This window comes from Oryctolagus cuniculus, chromosome 12 (genome assembly GCF_051225735.1).
Source record: "Oryctolagus cuniculus isolate XC-2025 breed Fujian yellow rabbit chromosome 12, ASM5122573v1, whole genome shotgun sequence".
Taxonomy (NCBI): Eukaryota; Metazoa; Chordata; class Mammalia; order Lagomorpha; family Leporidae; genus Oryctolagus; species Oryctolagus cuniculus.
In genome coordinates this window covers 66147855-66168465 of record NC_142878.1, presented here as the reverse complement: position 1 = coordinate 66168465, position 20611 = coordinate 66147855, and the positions used below count along the sequence as shown (strand labels likewise).

General features: G+C 39.4%; 1 protein-coding gene across 7 annotated transcripts in view; it reads left to right on the top strand.

Annotated features, from left to right (window-relative positions):
• UBR1 (ubiquitin protein ligase E3 component n-recognin 1) overlaps positions 1-20611 on the top strand; it is a 168872-nt gene that overhangs the window by 78713 nt on the left and 69548 nt on the right. For 6 of the 7 annotated variants that reach the window (XR_016218058.1, XR_016218057.1, XM_089310167.1 and 3 more), the window contains exons 15-25: positions 477-657; positions 5872-5933; positions 6544-6654; positions 7373-7438; positions 7668-7769; positions 10154-10217; positions 12758-12882; positions 15633-15685; positions 16707-16809; positions 18217-18265; positions 18983-19137. Coding sequence is in view for 5 of the 7 variants with exons in the window: in XM_089310167.1 (XP_089166293.1) it covers positions 477-657; positions 5872-5933; positions 6544-6654; positions 7373-7438; positions 7668-7769; positions 10154-10217; positions 12758-12882; positions 15633-15685; positions 16707-16809; positions 18217-18265; positions 18983-19137 (1071 nt within the window). In the remaining 2 variants the exon portion in view is untranslated. Of the gene's footprint in view, positions 1-476; positions 658-5871; positions 5934-6543; positions 6655-7372; positions 7439-7667; positions 7770-10153; positions 10218-11911; positions 12500-12757; positions 12883-15632; positions 15686-16706; positions 16810-18216; positions 18266-18982; positions 19138-20611 lie in introns of those variants that run through there. The other variant, XM_089310169.1, reaches the window with a different exon arrangement.

Sequence of the window (20611 nt, the reverse complement as noted above, 5' to 3'; positions counted from 1 at the left end):
GCATATTTCTAGCTAGATTGTTCATTAATTTCATCCATAAATCCTTTGATTTATCTAGTTTTTATTCCTCTCCACTGCCTGATCAAGAATTGTAGTTTTCCTTTATTTTTATCTTTGTTCCACATCTCTGCTTGGAATGCACCTTCTCTTCATCTTTCCCTGTACTTAAATTTTGCATATTCTGTTAGAACCTGTTCAAAAGCTGCTTTCACAGATATATTTTACCAATTGTTTGTGATCCTTTTCTTTGCCTTGTTAAGGCAATTAGTTTGTGCTATTTAAATAGTACTTAACAAAATTTTACTTTGATTATATGTATATATGTATGTGTATCTTTCCTGTTGGTTTGCACATCCTATTGAAGTAGCCCTAGTTTTATGTGGAACAATTTTGCACTCATATTTAGTAAGTGTTGAATGCTGAATGGCAAAGTAAGTAACTTGTCAATGTTCTTTGCATTTTTATTTTCCTTTTAGGAAGAACTCTTACTAGTGGCTTATAAAGAATGTCACAGAGCTGTGATGAGGTGCAGTACAAGTTTCCTATCAGGTAGCAAGACAGTAGTGCAATTGTGTGGCCATATGTTGGAAACTAAGTCCTACAGAGTATCTGAGGATCTTGTAAGCATACATCTGCCACTCTCTAGGACCCTTGCTGGTGAGTTTTGTTTTTTGCTTTTCGGATATTTCTGGTCACTGTTTTTTACATGTTCTGAGTAGTAAAATCATTTCTGTTCTGGTTCTGTGCTGGATATACAGACATACTCCAATCAGACACTGCAGTTAAGGCTGCCACTCTCCTTTAAGGAGCTATCACCAGAACAGCAGGCTAAGGGTGCTTTTTTACCTAAGCTTTTTTTTATTCTGGTCAACTAATGGATCCCTACAGTATACACATTAGGGCTAACTTGGTAACTCATCTCTCATTCAGAGTTAAATGTGATCAAATCTTAGAATGCCACTTTCTACCTAATTTTTCTAGTGTTTTGTCTGTGTCACTGTTTCTTCACCACCAAAAGAATGAAATCATTATTTCCTTTAATCTTGAATTTCCATGTCAATTCATCCTTTATCAGTTTTTTTTTTTTTTTTTAAAGATTTACTTATTGGGCCGGCACTGTGGATCACTAGGCTAATTCTCTGCCTGCAGCACCAGCACCCCAGGTTCTAGTCCTGGTCAGGGCGCTGGATTCTGTTCCGGTTACTCCTGTTCCAGTCCAGCTCTCTGCTGTGGCCCGGGAGGGCAGTGGAGGATGGCCCAAGTGCTTGGGCCCTACACCCGCATGGAAGACCAGGGGGAAGCACCTGGCTCCTGGCTTCAGATCGGCACAGCACACCGGCCGCAATGCACTGGCCGTAGTGGCAACTTAGGGGGTGAACCAACTCTCACTGTCTAACTCTGCTTGTCAAAAAAAAAAAAAAAAAAATGATGTACTTATTTATTTGAAAGGCAGAATTACAGAGAGGCAGAGGCAGAGAGAGAGAGAGGTCTTCCATCCGCTGCTTCATTCCCCAAGTGGCTGGAACAGCTGGAGCTGGGATGATCTGAAGCCAGGAGCCAGGAACTACTTCCAGGTCTCCAACACAGTTGCAGGGGCCCAAGGACTTGGGCCATCTTCTACTGTTTTTCCCAGGCCACAGCAGAGAGCTAGATTGGAAGTGGAGCGGCGGGGACTTGAACTGGCGCCCATATGGGATGCCAGCACTGCAGGTGGCTACTTTACATGCTATGCCACAATGCCAACCCCAGTTGGTCTTTTTTAAAAAAACTTTATTGAAGTGTTTTTTATTTATTTATTTGCAAGTCAGAGTTACACAGAGAAGGAGAGGCAGAGAGAGAGAGAGGTCTTTCATCTGCTGGTCCATTCCCCAATTGGCTGCAATGGACGGAGCGGCATTGATCTGAAGCCAGGACCCAGGAACTTCCTCCAGGTCTTCCCATGCTGGTACAGGGGCTCAAGGACCCAGACAATCTTCCACTGTTTTCCAGGCCATAGCAGAGAATTGGATCGGAAGTGAAGCAGCTGGGACTTGAACCAGTGCCCATATAGGACACCGGCACTGCAGGTGGTGGCCTTACCCGCTACACCATAGCACTGGCCACTACTGAAGTGTTTCTAATGGTGGTAAAATATATATAACATAAAAATTACCATGTTAACCCTTTGGAAGTGTACAGTGCTATTAAGTATATTCAGACTGTTGTACAGCCATCACCACCATTCATCTCTTGAACTCTTTTCATCTTCCAAAAATAAAACTTATTTATCTTTTTTTAAAGGATTTGATTTATTTATTTGACAGGTAGAGTTATAGAGAGAGGGAGAGACAGAGAAGATCTTCCTTCTGGTCTCCCACACATGTGCAGGGACCCAAGCATTATATGGATCATCTTCTGCTTACCTGGACCATAGTAGAGAGCTGGATTGGAAGAGGAGCAGCCAGGACATGAGCTGACACCCATAAGGGATGCCAGCGCTGCAGGCAGAAGCTTACCCTACTATTCCACAGTACCAACCCCAACTTCTATGTCTTAAATATATAGTTGTTAATAATAATACCATACCCACACCCACCCACACACACACATAGTTTCTAGCAACTACTATTCTACTTTCTGTCTATAAATTTGACTACTCTAGATATCTATTTTAAATGGAATCATAAACTCCTTGTTTTCTTGTGGCTTATTTCACTTAGCATAGTGTCCTCACTCTCCTTGTTGCTGTGTGTTTCAGGATTTCCTTTTTTTTTTTTTTTTTTTTTTTTGACAGAGTGGACAGTGAGAGAGACAGAGAGAAAGGTCTTCCTTTTGCCATTGGTTCACCCTCCAATGGCCGCCGTGGCCGGCACGCTGTGGCTGGTGCACCGTGCTGATCCGAAGGCAGGAGCCAGGTGCTTCTCCTGGTCTCCCATGGGGTGCAGGGCCCAAGCACTTGGGCCATCCTCCACTGCACTCCCAGGCCATAGCAGAGAGCTGGCCTGGAAGAGGGGCAACCGGGACAGAATCTGGCACCCCGACTGGGACTAGAACCCAGGGTGCCGGCGCTGCAGGCCTATTGAGCCTCAGCGCCGGCCAGGATTTCCTTCCTTTTTCAGGCTGAATAATATTCCATTATATGCCTACACTACATTTTGTTCATTTCTCCATTAATGACACATGAGTTACTTTTCTTTTCTTTTTTTTTTTTTTTTTATGATTTCTTTATTTGAGAGGCAGAGATACAGCGTGAGGGGGATAGAGAGAGAGAGGTCTTTCATCTGCTGGTTCACTCCCCCAAATGGCCACAACGGCTGGAGCTGGGCCGATCCAAAGCTAGGAGCCAAGAGCCTCTTCCAGGTCTCCCATGTGGATGTGGGGGCCCAAGTACTTTGGCTATCTTCCACTGCTTTCCCAGGCCATCAGCAGGGAGCTGAATCGGAAGTGGAACAGCCAGGACTAAAACTGGCACCTGTATGGGATGTTGGCACTGCAGGTGGAGGTTACTCTACTACGCCACAGTGCCAGCACTGGGAATAATACTGTTGTGAACATTGATGTTCAAATAGCTGTGTGAATCCTGGCTTTCAAGTATTTTGGGTATGCTTCAATTGCGGTACCATATGGGAATTTTGCTTCTTTATGATTTACATGTCATTGTATTGATAGTATCCTCTGATGCACAAGAATTTTTGGTGTAGCCAAATTATCTGTTTTTCTTTTGTTGCCTGTGCATTTGATCCAAGAAATACTATGAAATCTAAGGTCATGAATCCTTCTCCTGGTGTTTTATTATAAGAGTTTTATAGTTTTGTCTCCTATGTTTAGATCTTTTATCTGTTTTTTTATATGATATAACTGACATCATGTGATTTTTTTTTGACAGGCAGAGTGGACAGTGAGAGAGAGAGACAGAGAGAAAGGTCTTCCTTTGCCATTGGTTCACCCTCCAATGGCCGCCGCGGCCGGCGCACCGCGCTGATCCGATGGCAGGAGCCAGGAGCCAGGTGCTTTTCCTGGTCTCCCATGCAGGTGCAGGGCCCAAGCACCTGGGCCATTCTCCACTGCACTCCCTGGCCACAGCAGAGAGCTGGCCTGGAAGAGGGGCAACCGGGACAGAATCCGGCGCCCCAACCGGGACTAGAACCTGGTGTGCCGGCGCCGCTAGGCGGAGGATTAGCCTAGTGAGCCACGGCGCCGGCCCGACATCATGTGATTTTTATGTTACTCTGTGTTTGTTTATTTTTTTTTGACAGGCAGAGTGGACAGTGAGAGAGAGAGGGACAGAGAGAAAGGTCTTCCTTTGCCATTGGTTCACCCTCCACTGGCCGCCGCGGCCGGCGTGCTGCAGCCGGCACACCGCGCTGATCTGATGGCAGGAGCCAGGTACTTATCCTGGTCTCCCATGGGGTGCAGGGCCCAAGCACTTGGGCCATCCTCCACTGCACTCCCTGGCCACAGCAGAGAGCTGGCCTGGAAGAGGGGCAAGTGGGACAGAATCCGGCGCCCTGACCGGGACTAGAACCCGGTGTGCCGGTGCCGCAAGGCGGAGGATTAGCCTAGTGAGCCACGGCGCCAGCCAGCATATTATTCTTATATAATGTATGAACATACCTATAAGATTTAAGTACAAGGAGATTTCAGAAAGTTCATAGAAGTAGCTAGTATTTGGCACAGCAGTGAAGACACTATTTGGGGTGTCTGTATCCCAGACTGGTGTGTCTGGCTCTAGTCCTGCCTTGGCTTCCCTTTTCAGTTTCCTGCTAGTGCATGCCCTGTGAGGCAGCAAGCTCCAGTCCTTGGATCCCTGTCATTCACATAAGAGACCTGTTTTGAGTTCCATGCTCTGGGTTTTAGCCTGGCCCAGCCCAGCCCTGGCTGTTCCAGACTTTTGGGGATGAACAATCAGGTGGAAAATCTGTTTCTCTGTCTTTCAAATAAAAATAAGTTTTGCATTTCATGGAAAATAGAATTAAGACATAAATTTGTTTTTAAGTAAGAATTTTTGAAATCCATGGATAGTTTTTGTCATAGTATGCATTTTCCATGAGCTTTTTTGAAAAAAATATTTATTTTCATCTACTTGAACAGCAGAATGACAGAGACAAATGACAAAAAGAGATCTTCCATCCGTTGGTTGGTTCACTTTTCAAATTCCTGCAGTAGCCAGGGCTGGATCAGGTTGAAGCCAAGAGCCAAGAACTCCATCCAGGAATCCTATGTGGGTGGAAGGGACCAAGCACTTGAGCCATCTTCCACTCATTCTAAAAATTCATTAGGGACTGGCGTTGTGGCATAGCAGGTAAAGCCACTGCCCGCAGTGCCAGCATCTCATATGGGTACCAGTTCGAGACCCGGCTGCTCTGCTTCTGATCCAGCTCTTTGCTATGGCCTGGGAAAGCAGTGAAAGATGATCTAAATGCTTGTGCTTCTGCACCCACATGGGAGACCCGAAGAAGCTCCTGGCTCCTGGCTTCAGATCTGCCCAGCTCCGGTTGTTGTGGCTGTTTGGGAATGAACAAATGGATGAAAGACCTCTCTCTCTGCCTTTGCCTGTCTGTAACTCTGCCTTTCTGCATTAGCAGAAAGGTGAATCATCAATAATGCAGCTGTGACTCAAGCTGGTGTTCTGTTAGGGAATGCATGCATCCTGAGTGACAGCCTAACCTATTGAGCCATGTTTAGCCCTACCACGCCCAACCCATGAACTTTTTGAAGACCCCATGTATGTTGGTAATAGTTTTAAAATCAGATGTCATTCAGTTTACATGGTAGAATATCATCTCTAAATTTACATTCAAATCACTCAAATTGACAAATTTGATGAGTTAACTACTAAACAAATTGAATAGGTTTAATTGCTTTCACATTTTCTCTTTTTTTAAATTTTAGGTCTTCATGTACGTTTAAGCAGACTGGGTGCCGTTTCAAGACTTCATGAATTTGTGCCTTTTGTAAGTGACTCTATTAATTATTGATTTGATTTTATTTTGTTTCTGAATACTTCTTGGTTGATGAGCGGGAAATAAAATATTTGGAAACTCACCTAATTTACCAGTCTATCATAGTTAATAACTGTATATCACACTGAGATTTGAATCACAAGGACTTTGAAGTCATGTGGTTCAAGCCTTTCCAGTTAACAGATGAGAAAACTAAAAAATGTGCACAGTCATAAGTGAGACACATCCAAGCTCTGTAAGAAATAATTAAATTTGGCTGGCACTGTGGCATAATAGGCTAAGCCTCTGCCTGTGGCACTGACTTCCCATATAGGCACCAGTTCATGTCCTGGCTGCTGCTTTTCTGATCCAGCTCTCTGCTGATGGCCTGGGAAAGCAGCAGTTGATGGCCCAAATCACTGGGCCCGTGCATCCATGTGGGAGACCTGAAAGAAGCTCCTGGCTCCAGATTGGCCTAGTTCTGGCCATTGCAGCCATCTGGGGAGTGAACCAGCAGATGGAAGAGCTTCCTCTCTGTCTGTCCCTCTCTCTGTAACTCTGCCTCCCAAATAATATAAAATATTTAAAAAAGAAATAATGTAATTGAATTCATTTGTTTCAGGAGGATTTTCACATAGAGCTACTAGTGGAATATCCTTTGCGTTGTCTGGTACTGGTTGCCCAGGTTGTTGCTGAGATGTGGCGAAGAAATGGACTCTCTCTCATTAGCCAGGTACAGTAGGATCTACTGTATCTCTAGATTTTGCTATGAATTTGCTTCTTTTCTCTTGGATAAACTATTAGATGTGAATGTTCCAGGGATCATATAGGCATTTCTCTTTTTATACTATTTACTGCTTATACTATCAGAATTATAAGAGACCAGGGTGCCTTGATGAACTGAATAGGTAAAGGCCAGCAGAACCTCCAGAAACCTCCCCTTTAATAGCTCTTTTCTTAAGAGTATCTTACTTAGAGGCCTTTATTCTTTCCACTATCTATCTTAATCAAGTGCTACCTTGAAATTGTCCCTTCTTTGTTAGAGTAAATACAGAGAAGTGCTTTTCCTGAAAGGTGGAAAATATGACTTGTAAATTACTACCTGGGAAAAAATGGTATTAGGATTTAATGTAGAAATTTGTTTAATTTTATGGAAGTAGGCATTTTAAACTAAAGGTTAAATAAATTTTTTTTGTTACACATGCCAAGGGAAATGACCAATATAGACCATTTTTCAATTTCATGTTCTTTGATACCATACTTCCTCAGTTTATCCTCGCAAATCCTGTAAGATGATTCAGACATTTACAACTTACTTTTTTTTTTTTTTTTTTATCACTAAGGAGTTCTAAGAGTTCTAGCTTTAGGAGAGTTTTAAGAAGAGCTTTATTGAGAACTTTGTTGGAAATAAAATAATTCTCTTAGCTTCTAATCTACCTTTTATTTTATAGGTGTTTTATTACCAAGACGTTAAGTGCAGAGAAGAAATGTATGATAAAGATATCATCATGCTTCAGGTATCCCGTTAAGTTAACTTAAAATACTCTTTATGATGAGAGGATATTGTATTATTTTTTAACTCTCCTTAAATTTTTCTTCCCATTAAACTGAATATATCATAGAAATAGTAGAAACTGCTATGTTGTCTTTTGAAAATTTATTGAGTAATTTTTTAACAGTGTTACCAGACACAAAGTGTTTCTTCATTTATTACTCAGGAAAGTGATGCAGCATCTTTTTTCACAGATTGGTGCCTCTTTAATGGATCCTAACAAGTTCTTGCTATTGGTACTTCAGAGGTATGAACTTGCTGAGGCTTTTAACAAGACCATCTCCACAAAAGACCAGGTAAGCAGCAGAAACTGATAGGAAAATTAATTCCGAAGGAAATGTTAAAGTTTGTTTATGTAAACCTCTTAAAAATCACACAAAATGAATGGGTGTTGTAGCACAACAGGTTGAACCACCGCCTGGGGCACCCACATCTTATGCCAGCCAGAGTGCCACTTCAAGTCCTGGCTGCTCTGCTTCCAATCCAGATTCCTATTAATGTATCTTGGGAAGCAACAGGTGGTGGCTCAAGTGCTTTGGCCCCTACCACTCACATGGGAGATCTGGATGGAGTTCTGGGCTCCTGGATTTGGCCTACCTAGCCCCAGCTGTGGTTGGAGTTTGAAGAGTAAACCAACAGAAGGAAGATTTCTTTCTCTTTTCTCTTTCTCTCTCCCTCTCCCTCCCTCCCTCCCTTCCTTCTTCTCTCCCTCCCTCTCTCTCTCTCTCTGTCACTCTGCCTTTAAAGTACATGAAAATAAGCATTTAAATACATTTTAAAAATCTCATATATACAGTAGCATGGATAGGTACACATATTTTTTTACTCTTAAAAATTAAAATATATAGGTTAGCAAAGAGAAGAAAAAGTACATGATCACATTTAAAGTTGATGTCTCATTTTTAAACAAATAGTCTATTCTGTGTATGCTGTTTTTTAATCTGCTTTTTATACTTCACAAAATATTGTGATGGGTTTCTTGTGATTAAGTAAGTTTACAAGTATATCATTTTTGTATCATTTTTAATGACTGTGAAATATTGTGTTGTATGAATGAATTATACTGTAGTCTCCTGCTGAACAGATTTTTCCTAGTGTTTAAAACACTTCTCTGATTTTTTTTTAAAGATAAATTCTTAGAAGTGGATTCAGAGGATAAAAAAGCATACTCTCTTTTAAGGTTCTAAATACGTATTGTCTAACTGCTCTCAGAAAAATCATTTCTCTATGTTCATCTGTAATGGCATGGTATTTTAAACCTTTATAGATTGGTAAAGATGATTTTTTTAAAAGATTTATTTGATTTATTTGAAAGACAGAGTTACAGAGAGAGGTAGAGACAGAGAGAGGTCTTCTATCCGCTGGTTCACTCTCCAGATGGCCACAATGGCCGGAGCTGTGCTGATCCAAAGTCAGGAGCTTCTTCTGGGTCTCCCACGTGGACGCAGGAGCCCAAGGACTTGGGCCATCTTCTACTGCTTTCCCAGGCCATCAGCAGGGAGCTGGATTGGAAGTGGAGCAGCCGGGACTCAAACTGGCACCCCAGTGGAATGCTGGCGCTGCAGACTGGGGCTTTAACCTGCGCCACAGCGCCGGCCCCCTAAAGATGATATTTTAACAGTTTATTAATTATCAGTGAAGTTAACCATTGTTTTATTATTCACAGTTGTTTTTTTTCTTTTGGCAATGAATTCTCTGTTAATTGTCATTTACGTTTTCTCTGGTTTTGAAAAAGCTTCATATTTAGGAAGAATATTAACTCATTTCTTACTGCATTTGTTAGATTTTCACAGTTTGTAATTTGTCTCATAATGTTTGTTTTAATATTTACTTATTTTAAAGATTTATTTTATTTATTTGAAAGGCAGAGTGACAGAGCAATAGATAGGGAGAAAGAGATCTTCCTTCCGCTGGTTCATTCCCCAAATGACCTAAACCATTGGATCTGGGCTAGGCCAAAGCCAGGAGACTAGAGCTACATGGGTGTTAGGGGCCCAAATGCTGGAGACATCTTCCTCTGCTTTCTTCGGTGCCTTAGCAGGGAGCTGGATCAGAAGTGGAACAGCCAATACAGGATGCTAGCATTGCAGGCAGTGGCTTTAACCTGCTGTACCACAATAGCTGTCCCCCCCTCCCCAATTTTAATATTTAAAGTACCCACCTATAAAGTAGCTCTTAACTACTTTGAATTTGTAAAGTTCCATTACTTTATTCTTTCAAATTAGAAGTCTTAACAAAGGCCAAAAGTAGACTATAAAATACAAACCGATTGAATATCTGATTTGATACGGTACTTAAATGAGTGATGTATTAGGGAATGGTACTCTCACTCTAACTGTTGGGTATCCATTTGAAGTCTTGCTAACTCAGGTAAGAAGGAAGCTAGCAGTAGAGGAAGAGTTAAAGATTAGAATTAGTTTGTTGGCTTAAGACATTATGGAGAATGGTGATTATGGAAATAATGAGAGTATTTGGCAGTTGTTGCTGAGTTCTTATGTGCAGGATATTGCAAACTTTGTTGAGTTTGCTATCAAACAAGGAAACTATTTATTAAAACTATCTGTTGCTGTTAAAAAAGAAAGTCCTGGACTGGACAGCCCATGAGTCAGATCCAGAAATGCATGTTTTGTGGAAGTTTTTAGTTCTTATGTAACTAATTTATTCTGTTTCAATTCTATAGGATTTGATTAAACAATATAATACATTAATAGAAGAAATGCTTCAGGTCCTCATCTATGTTGTGGGTAAGATTAAAACAAAGAAAACGTTTTGAAACAGAACATGGGTTACTCTTTAGAGAGAACCTCAATAGCAATATAATTAATCATTATATAGCATAGAGTATTAGTTAGAGTTTAATGTGACAGATATGATTAAAACTTAGCCAGATCTTGTATTTTTATTTTTCAATACTTGATTTGTGGTTGTTTGGACTTGTTTAGACATCTGGTATATAATTATCTCAGATACAAATGTAGATTTAAAATATCTCATTTAGTGTTAAAAACCTTAGATATGTATGAAATTTAAATATAACAGATCTAAGTAAAATATATTTTCACTGTTTAATTCTGTTAAATTAGTTCTTAGTTTTGTGAAGATAACTTAGAGAAAGGGAAAAGAATATTCTTTGCCAAAAGAATATCTCTCAAATTACTATATTGACCTTTAGAAATGCGTGTTATAATTCAGATGAAATCAAGTATTCCTTGCAGAAACAGTTACAGATTCTAGTCCACTGAATATAGATATATACTATATCATAATATCTGCTGACTTCATCAGCTGGGCACACTCTATTGCCATCATCTTATTCTCAACTTCTCTTTCTGGCCTTTGTTATTTATTTTACTATACCAGGCACTTGTTTTAATTCCTAGTGAGGATTTTAGCTATTAGCTAAATCTTTAAAAATGAGTTCGTTTTACTTGCTGTTCCATCAGAAATATTTTTGATAGACTACCTGCTAATCTTAGCAGAAAGTGTGGTAAGTCTTTATTGTTATGCAAGACATAGATCTTCCAGGCTGCTAATTCTTTCTGTCCAGAATATTCCAGTAAGAAACTGATGAGAGAAAATGGACAGATTAAAATATGTAAAATATTTTGACATTGATTATATACTTTATCAAATTAAAAAATAGAGAATTTTTTATGTTTGTCTCTGGAAAACTATGAATTTTGAATTTGTACTTTATTTTTGCTTTTTTGTTTTTTGTTATCTCGTTATTGCTACTATTATTTTACTGCTGTTATGTATACTCAGATTTATTGGGTTTCTCCTTCTATGTGATTTGATTTTTTTAGTTAATTCTTGGTATATTTGAGTATAAGTTCAGAATTTTTGTTTAAAACAATTATAATCTCTGATTTTATAATGGAATTAGAATTTAAGTCTAGTCTTGGCCTTGCTGTCGGCTATCAAGAGCATTCCACTTACGTTCTTTGGGTTTTAGATTCCTGGTTTATTTGTAGATGTAATCGACATGATCCCTAAGGTTCCTTATAGCACTAAAAATCTAGGGAATACTGTTTCTGGCAAAAAAAAAAAAATTCTGTCACAAAATAACTATACAAATGTAAAGATGAGTATGTTGGAAACAAATTCACTTAACGAAGTTATTCTCTGACAGATTTGTATATAATCCATCAAATCTCTCAGATAAGGCATTTCTTTCTTTGTAACCTTATATATATCCTAGGTCTTCATACAGCTGTTGTAGTATTAAGAGTCAATGTAGGCCGGCGCCGCGGCTCACTAGGCTAATCCTCCGCCTAGCGGCGCCGGCACACCGGGTTCTAGTCCCGGTCGGGGCGCCGGATTCTGTCCCGGTTGCCCCTCTTCCAGGCCAGCCCTCTGCTGTGGCCAGGGAGTGCAGTGGAGGATGGCCCAGGTGCTTGGGCCCTGCACCCCATGGGAGACCAGGAAAAGCACCTGGCTCCTGGCTCCTGCCATCGGATCAGCGCGGTGCGCCGGCCGCAGCGCGCCGACCGCGGCGGCCATTGGAGGGTGAACCAACGGCAAAAGGAAGACCTTTCTCTCTGTCTCTCTCTCTCACTGTCCACTCTGCCTGTCCAAAAAAAAAAAAAAAAAAAAAAAAAAAAAAAAAAAAAAAAAAAAAAAGAGTCAATGTAAAAGATGCTGTAACTCGTCTGAAGGCAATGAGAGTTAGATGCTGTTGGCATCCGGCTAAGTTCCCGTTCCCATAATTTATTTAGCCATTTCCTGTCTCCATTTGGCAGTTTATTGTGATGAAAAATGGAAAATTGACCATGTGGGCATTTTGACAACACTAGTCATTCCTGATACATATTACTGTTTTGTCATTTAACCCATGAGGACATTTTTAAGTATTTTGTTTTTCAGTTTTCACTTTGTTTCTTAAATAACAAGTAGAGACAAAATTGAGGAAGATCTTGAAAGAAAAGCTATTCAGTGATGGCCACTGCTCATTCAGATGCCATCTGCCTTGTTTTCTGGATTAGGAACACATGCTAATTTAATTGAGGGGCCTGGTTTATAATGTGTGAGTATGTGTATGTATATGTATGTGTATGTGTATATAAGTAAGTTAAGACACAGCATGGATTCTTCCCCAAGTCACTTCAGTATTCTCCCTGTCTTGCAACAGACTCTTGTTCAGATTTAGGAACATGTCCAAATCATTTTCTGTCTCTTCTTATGGACTTAATGCAGTGTTCTATATACAAGTGTTCCTGGTGGGAAGATGTTTTAATAGAAAGCAGTTAATCAGTTTACTTTTTCTTTTCATTGTTTGTATTAGGTGAGCGTTATGTGCCTGGAGTAGGAAATGTGACTAAAGAAGAGGTCACAATGAGAGAAATTATTCACCTGCTTTGCATTGAACCCATGCCCCACAGTGCCATTGCCAAAAATTTGCCAGAGAATGTAAGTCCAATCTTGTTTTTTTCTCTTCATCTGAAGATGGGATTTTTTTTCTTAAATTGGAAGCAACTTCAAATTTCAGAAACAATTGTCTAGCAGAAAACCCTATGTAAATCAATCACCACTCATCCTCTAGTGATACAAAATTTATTTCTGGATGAAACTTTGACTTTTTGTTTGCTTAAACTAGTATTTCTCCAGAGAAAAAGGAGGTTTCATGAAATACTAAGACTGTGTAGTGTGTTAATCTGGGACTTGAACTGGCACCCATATGGAATGCTGGCACTGCAGGCGGTGGCTTTACCCACTACACCATGGCACCTGACCCAGTAATAAAATCTTAATGGTTTGGAGCTGACACCTGTTCATGTCCTGGCTGCTCCTCTTCAGATCCAGCTCTCTTCTGTGGCTTGGGAAAGCAGTAGAAGATGGCCCAAGTCCTTGGGCCCCTGCAACCATGTGGGAGACCCAGAAAAAATTCCTGACTCCTGGTTTCCTATCAGCTCAGCTCTGGCTATTGAGGCCATTTGGGGAGTGAACCAGCAGATGGAGGATCTCTCTTTCTCTCTGCCTCTGCCTCTGCCTCTCTGTAATTCTGCTTTTTGAATAAATAAATAAATCTTTTTTTAAAAAAAATGGATTTTATTATTAGCAAAAATGGTGAGAGTGGAGACAGCCAGGGGAATTGTCAGAGTTTTACACAAGTCATATTCCTGGTGAAAGAAAAAGGAGGATTAAATGGAACGATTCTGGACTGTTGAGCATTGGTGCTTTCCTATGTGTCCCTGCATTGTGTCTCTGACTTGCTTATTATCTGGAAGCTCCTAAGAAGCTTGGCCATGGTGTGACCAGAGCACAGCAGCTGAGGCACGTGGTTGTTTACTTTCCCAATGGGAAATCTACAAGGTGGATTCTAATGGCCACCACAGATAGTATTTATGTTTTTATATATAGATATTGAAGTGATAGTCCAAAAGGGGTTTGTTTTTGTTTTGAGATTTATTTACTTACTTGGAAGACAGAGTTACAGAGAGAGAGTGTGCACTTCCATCTGCTGTTCCCTCCCCAGTGGCCGCAATAGCTAGGGTTGGGCCAGGCCGAAACCAGGAGCCTAAAACTTCATCTGGTTTCCCATGTTGGGGGCAAGGGCCCAAGAACTCTGTCCATCTTCCACTACTTTCCCAGGCCCATTAGCAGGGAACTGTATCAGAAGTGGGGCAGCTAGGATTCCAACCAGCACTTATATGAGATGCTAGTGTTGTAAGGCAGTGGCTTAACCCACTATACCACAACACCATCCCTAGTCCTAAAGGTTTTGCATCTTATATTTTTCCCTTGAGATTTGAGTATAAATTAAACAGTGATTTTTTAAAAATAATTGTACTTACCTGTTGCTGTCAAAGTTTTTCAGGAAGATAGAGATAAGCTTTGACTACTGGTTGTTTCTGTTCCCAAATTATTTTTATCTTTTTCCAGTTTCATTGTTAATTGGTTCTCAAATTGTAGTCATTTGGCCTATAACCTTTATAATTTTTGCATATCCATCTACCTGTTTTATGATTAATACAGTGTTAATGTCAACTTTTTTTCTTAAATATTTCTCAGCATAGCTGTGGAATAGTAGGCTTGATATCCTGGATTATTTTTTCCTTAGTGCATATTAAAAACAAGTGAATAATTTTTCAAAACTCTAAAAATTTTATGTGATACCTAAAAAATTTCACATGTGGCTAGTGATATGTATACCATGCTTTGCAAAAAAATAAATAAATAAAAGTATTAGGACTTTTTGCTGCTTACCTTATCTCTGTTCTTTTAAAAAATAGGTTTAATTTCTTAATTTTTGCAAGACTGTAAGAATCTATAAGTAGCTTGGCTAGGTCCTCATCCTAATTTTAAATGACCTCATAAAAAAAAAACAGTATTCCATCTTCAAGGAAAAGTTCAGGCCAATCAGAAAAAAACATACTTGAGGATATCTACACATGTTTTTTGTGGTGTATTACTAGTTGGATACCATTTATTGTTAAATTGGTTTTAGGGATTAGCACAGCATGGGTATATGCTTAAATGATGTGGATGATGAGCATACTACATAAAAAAATTTATTTTGAACTATTCGTAATGCTTTATGTGTGTGTTGGGAGTTATAGACAAATGTGAAAGCAAATTTGAATGGCATTTCTTTCTCTTTTTTTAAAGATTGATTGATTTAGTTGAAAGTCAGAGTTACACACAAAGAGAAAGAGGGGCAGAGAGAGAGAGAGAGAGAGAGGGGTCTTCCATCCGCTGGTTCACTTCCCAGTTTGCCACAATGGCCAGAGCTGTATCAATCTGAAGCCAGGAGCCAGGAGCTTCCTCCAGGTCTTCCCATGTGGGTGCAGGGACCCAAGGACTTGGGCCATCTTCTATTGCTTTGCCAGGCCATAGCAGAGAGCTGGATCGGAAGTGCAGCAGCCAGGACTTGAACCAAACCGGTGCCCATATGGGATGCCTGCACTGTAGGCAGTGGCTTTCCCACTACATCATAGTGCCAGCCCCAGCATTTCTTTTTTAAGCAGTTTTACATAGATCTTTTCTCTTAAACATTGGTCCTTCAAAATACAGCTAATTGATTTTTGATTTAATATTTTTATATTTGAAATCTCTTATTGTTTACAAAATATGTCAGACATGCAGTTGAAAATGTATTTCAGTTTGCTTTAACAGAAAGTCATTATATGAAGGTAAAAATAAGAATATTCCTTCAACAGGAAAATAATGAAACGGGCTTAGAGAACGTCATAAACAAAGTGGCCACATTTAAGTAAGTGCTTAATATTTATGATTATTCTAAGGTAAATTGATCATTGTTCTTATACCCTTGATACTTTGTAGAAACTCTGAATATCTTGCCAGAATTCCCAAGAATAAGAAAGGACTACAGAGTAGAGAGAATGAGAGTGAGGTGTGCATACTTGAATAAATGAGTTTTTTTGTGCAAATGAATGAGAAATACCCATTTGTGTCAGTAAATAATTTAGATAGTAAGTCTTTCCAAAGTCTCTTTCCATTAATTCATAGCCATGATTTCTCTTATTCTATAGAATATTTTATTTTGTTTGCCAATTTTAGATTTTTCTCTAGCAGAATTATAGTATTTTACAATCTTTTCATTCTTTGAGACATATAGATTGGAATAAAATTTTAATTGGACTAACTTGATATTTGAATGATTAATACTGGTAGTAAATTTCTACTTGTTATAGTATCTAGTTTATAGATAAATCACTAGTTTCAAATAGCTCTTAAAACAGGGTATACCTTGTCTTATCCTCTAATAATGTTGAGTGTAATATTTGACTTAAAAATTGAATAGAAACCAAAAGCTATTTGATGTTTAGAACAAATATGGTGTATTCTTTTTGACCTTGATGCTTTTCTTTATAGTACTGTATAGAGAATTCAACACTGTATTTTCATCTACAACTTGATGGGAATATGATCTTTTCCCACCATTTTAGATTAGACCTTATGCAATGCAATGTGCTTTAGTTGAATAGGCAACCTTTAGGTTTCAGAGGCTATAAAAGAAATCTTAGGAATTTAAATAAGGCATGGGATCAGATCTAGATAGTATAAAATAAACTTCCCCAAATGTGTTTGTATTTCATAATAATAAAATATATATATAACAACTATCATCAGAACTTTTTGTTTGCAGTGTTTTTAGTTTTTACTACTGTAATGAAATTTATCATTTCAGTTTGAAAATCTTAGAATTTTAGGTTTTTATTTTGTTTGTATTCTATACTTCAAGAACATTTCTGTATTTTCCATCTACTTAGGAAACCTGGTGTATCAGGCCATGGAGTTTATGAATTGAAAGATGAATCATTAAAAGACTTCAACATGTACTTTTATCATTACTCTAAAACACAGCATAGCAAGGTAGGAAAAAATTGTCTCTTCAGTGAATAAGCCTAAAATGCTTTATGCTTTCTAATGCCACAGAAAAGTTCCTTGTTGTTCCATACTTTCGTGCTGATTCTTATTAAGGAGCATTGTCATACCCAAGAAATTGAAATCGCATCAATAATACTGTATGCAGGCAATATTCAGATCTTTCTAGTTATATAAAAATGTCCTTTTTATCTGTCCTTAGGGAAGGAGGATGCATTCATATATCTTGAACTTGTTTAATAATCAAATAGATCATTTAGCTGTCAATGTTTCTATAGGTTCTTCAGGATAAACCTTTTACTCTTTTTGTTTTTCGCAACTTTGACATTTCTATAAAGTACAGGCTAATTGTCTTTTGGAATAACCTACATTATGCATCTTATTGTATTATCATGATTAGACTCAATTTAAAACATTTTTAGGTAGGAGTACTACCTAGGTGATGTCTATCCCATGAAAGGTGATGTTAAGTTTGATCATGTAGTGAAGATGATATCTGGTTTCATCCTTGTAAAATGAATAATTTACAGTCCTTAGCACAGTACCCTGTATGTAATAGGCAATAGGTAATTTTTTAAAGATTTATTTCATTTATTTGAAAGGCAGAGTTAAAGAGACAGATCATTCATCCACTGGTTCATTCTCAAAATGTTGCAGTGGCAAGAGCTGGGCTGATCTGAAGCCAAGAGCTAGAAGCTTCATCCAGATCTCCTATGAAGGTGCAGGGGCGCAAACACTTGAACCATCCTCAGCTCCTTTTCCAGGCGCATTAGCAGAGCTGGATTGGAAGTAGAGTAGCTGGGATGCTGTCCTATATGGGATGCTGGCACTGCAGACAGAGGCTTAACTTTCTATGCCACAGCACCGACCCCAGTAGATAAATTATTTAAGAGTTATTTATTTATTGGAGAAGCAGTGAGAGTAAGCAAGACACAAAACTCCCATTTGCTGGTTCAGTCCCCAAAAGCCCACAGTTGCTGTGTCTGAGTCTGGGCCAAAGCTAAGAACCTGAAACTCAATCCAGGGATACCTACATAGATGGCAGGAACCCAATTACTTGAGCCATCAACACTGCTTCTCAAGGTCTCCATTAGCTTGAAGCTAGAAGGAAGCAGGAACTAGAGCCTGGGATTAAACCCAGGCACTATGATACAGGACAAGATTATGTTCCTAGGCTCAGTGCCACCTATAGGTAAATATTTCTAAAGAAGGCTATCTGTCAGTTGTTTCTCAGTGTTCTTTCCTAGGTAGGCAATTTCGTTTCTAAGACAAGGTAGCATTTTAAATATATGCTTCAGTATATAAAATATCCTTGTAGATGGATGATTCTTTCCTCTCTGCATTTGTTTCAAGATTTCTAAGCAGTATATTTAATGATATGTTATTTTTTAACAGGCTGAACATATGCAGAAGAAAAGGAGAAAACAAGAAAACAAAGATGAAGGTAAAAAGTGAGATTCTGAATTGACTTATTTTGACTATTTTCTTTGGTTTTGTGTCAGCAAAGCATATAGTGTTTTGTTTTTGTTGGATTTTGAGAGTAGACATCTAGAAGGAAGTGAACAGAGCCTTTTGCTTTTTGTTCACATATTAAAATATTGCCTATATAATTGGTGATAAAATTTACAATTGATAGCAAATGGGGTTTATTTTGATCAGCTGACAGTAATTTACATTTCCCTTAACATTGATGTTATTAAGCATCAAAAATCATATGTAGTGTATGCAATCTAGTGTTTTTGACATTGGCAATTTAATATGTAGGATAACCCAAATAAAAATGTACCTGTGGCCGGTGCCGTGGCTCACTAGGCTAATCCTCCGCCTTGCGGCGCCGGCACGCTGGGTTCTAGTCCCGGTTGGGGCGCCGGATTCTGTCCCGGTTGCCCCTCTTCCAGGCCAGCTCTCTGCTAGGGTCTGGGAGTGCAGTGGAGGATGGCCCAAGTGCTTGGGCCCTGCACCCCATGGGAGACCAGGAGAAGCACCTGGCTCCTGCCATCGGATCAGCGCGGTGTGCCGGCCGCGGGGGCCATTGGAGGGTGAACCAACGGCAAAGGAAGACCTTTCTCTCTGTCTCTTTCTCTCACTGTCCACTCTGCCTGTCAAAAAAAAAAAAAAGAAAAAAAATGTACCTGTTTTTTTTTCCCCATCCATTCTCAAGCATTGCCACCACCATCACCTCCTGAATTCTGCCCTGCTTTCAGCAAAGTGATTAACCTTCTCAACTGTGATATCATGATGTACATTCTCAGGACCATATTTGAACGGGCAGTAGATCCAGATTCTAACTTGTGGACTGAAGGAATGCTCCAAATGGTATGTCTATGTGAAATATTTTCTCTACATTGAGTCCTAGAGTTCTCAGGGACCTAGAAAAAAATCTTTGGTCTAATTTCAGTTGGAACCTCATCAAGAGTATCCGTATCTGGTACAGATTTCCTTAGTGATACGTTCTTATGTTTTCAGCATCCTTACTCTTGGTAACCATTCATTTTTATTGTTTTTTTAAGTATTTATTTATCTATTTATTTAACTGTTCATTTATTTATCTGTTTATCTATTTATTTATTTAAAAATCAGAGCTAGAGAGAGAGATCTTTGGCCACAATAGCCAGGGCTGAGCCAGGCCAAAACCAGGAGTCAGGAACTTCTTCCTGGTCTCCGATGTAGGTGGAAGGGCCCCAAACACTTGCCATCTTCTACTGCTTTTCCAGGGCATTAGCAGTAAGCTGGACTGGAAATGGAGCAGCCAGTATTTGAACTGGTGTCTCTATGAGACGTCAGCACAGGTGGTGTCCTTATGCACTGCACTATAGTATCAGCGCCAGAACCACTTATGATTTTAAAAATTCAAAAAACAGAAAAAAAAAACTCACCATGCAAATAATAAACTGGCATATCATTTTTAGATCATGATTTTTCATATTTTATTATATTTATATTTTGTTTTATTATAAAGAATACAGTAAAGATTTTATGACAGGTCTAGGACTGAATTGTGAATTCTCTAACTTCTACATAGAGCAAATAATAATTTTCTCATTAGGGTACAAATAGAATTATTTCATAGAGTTGTTATGAGAATTCGCTTAGCTTGTGGGAATAGCTGTCTTTCTTTACACTGCTATAGGTTAATTACTTCATCTTAATACTTTTAGTAATTATCACTGGATATTCATTTAACAATTGCCTAACTAATCTTTTTTCCTTAGATACTGTTGCTCTGTACATCTGCTATGTGTGTATCTCATTTTTTGTTATAACTCTAGTAAATATAGTACATGCATTATTTAAATGTGAAACCATAGAGATACATTTGAAAGCATGTTAAAATTTTTCTCCCTGTGGCCGGCGCCGCGGCTCAATAGGCTAATCCTCAGCCTTGCGGCACCGGCACATCGGGTTCTAGTCCCGGTCGGGGCGCTGGATTCTGTCCCGGTTGCCCCTCTTCCAGGCCAGCTCTCTGCTGTGGCCAGGGAATGCAGTGGAGGATGGCCCAAGTGCTTGGGCCCTGCACCCCGTGGGAGACCAGGATAAGTACCTGGCTCCTGCCATTGGATCAGGGCGGTGCGCCGGCTGCAGCGCGCCAGCCGCGGGGGCCATTGGAGGGTGAACCAACGGCAAAAGGAAGACCTTTCTCTCTGTCTCTCTCTCTCTCACTGTCCACTCTGCCTGTCAAAAAAAAAATTTTTTTTTTCTTCCTGTGTCTTAGTGGCCTACATGTGAAATAAGCACTGTTAAAGTTTTACATGTTCTGGAAATTATCCACATTAGTAGTGGAGGTCTACTC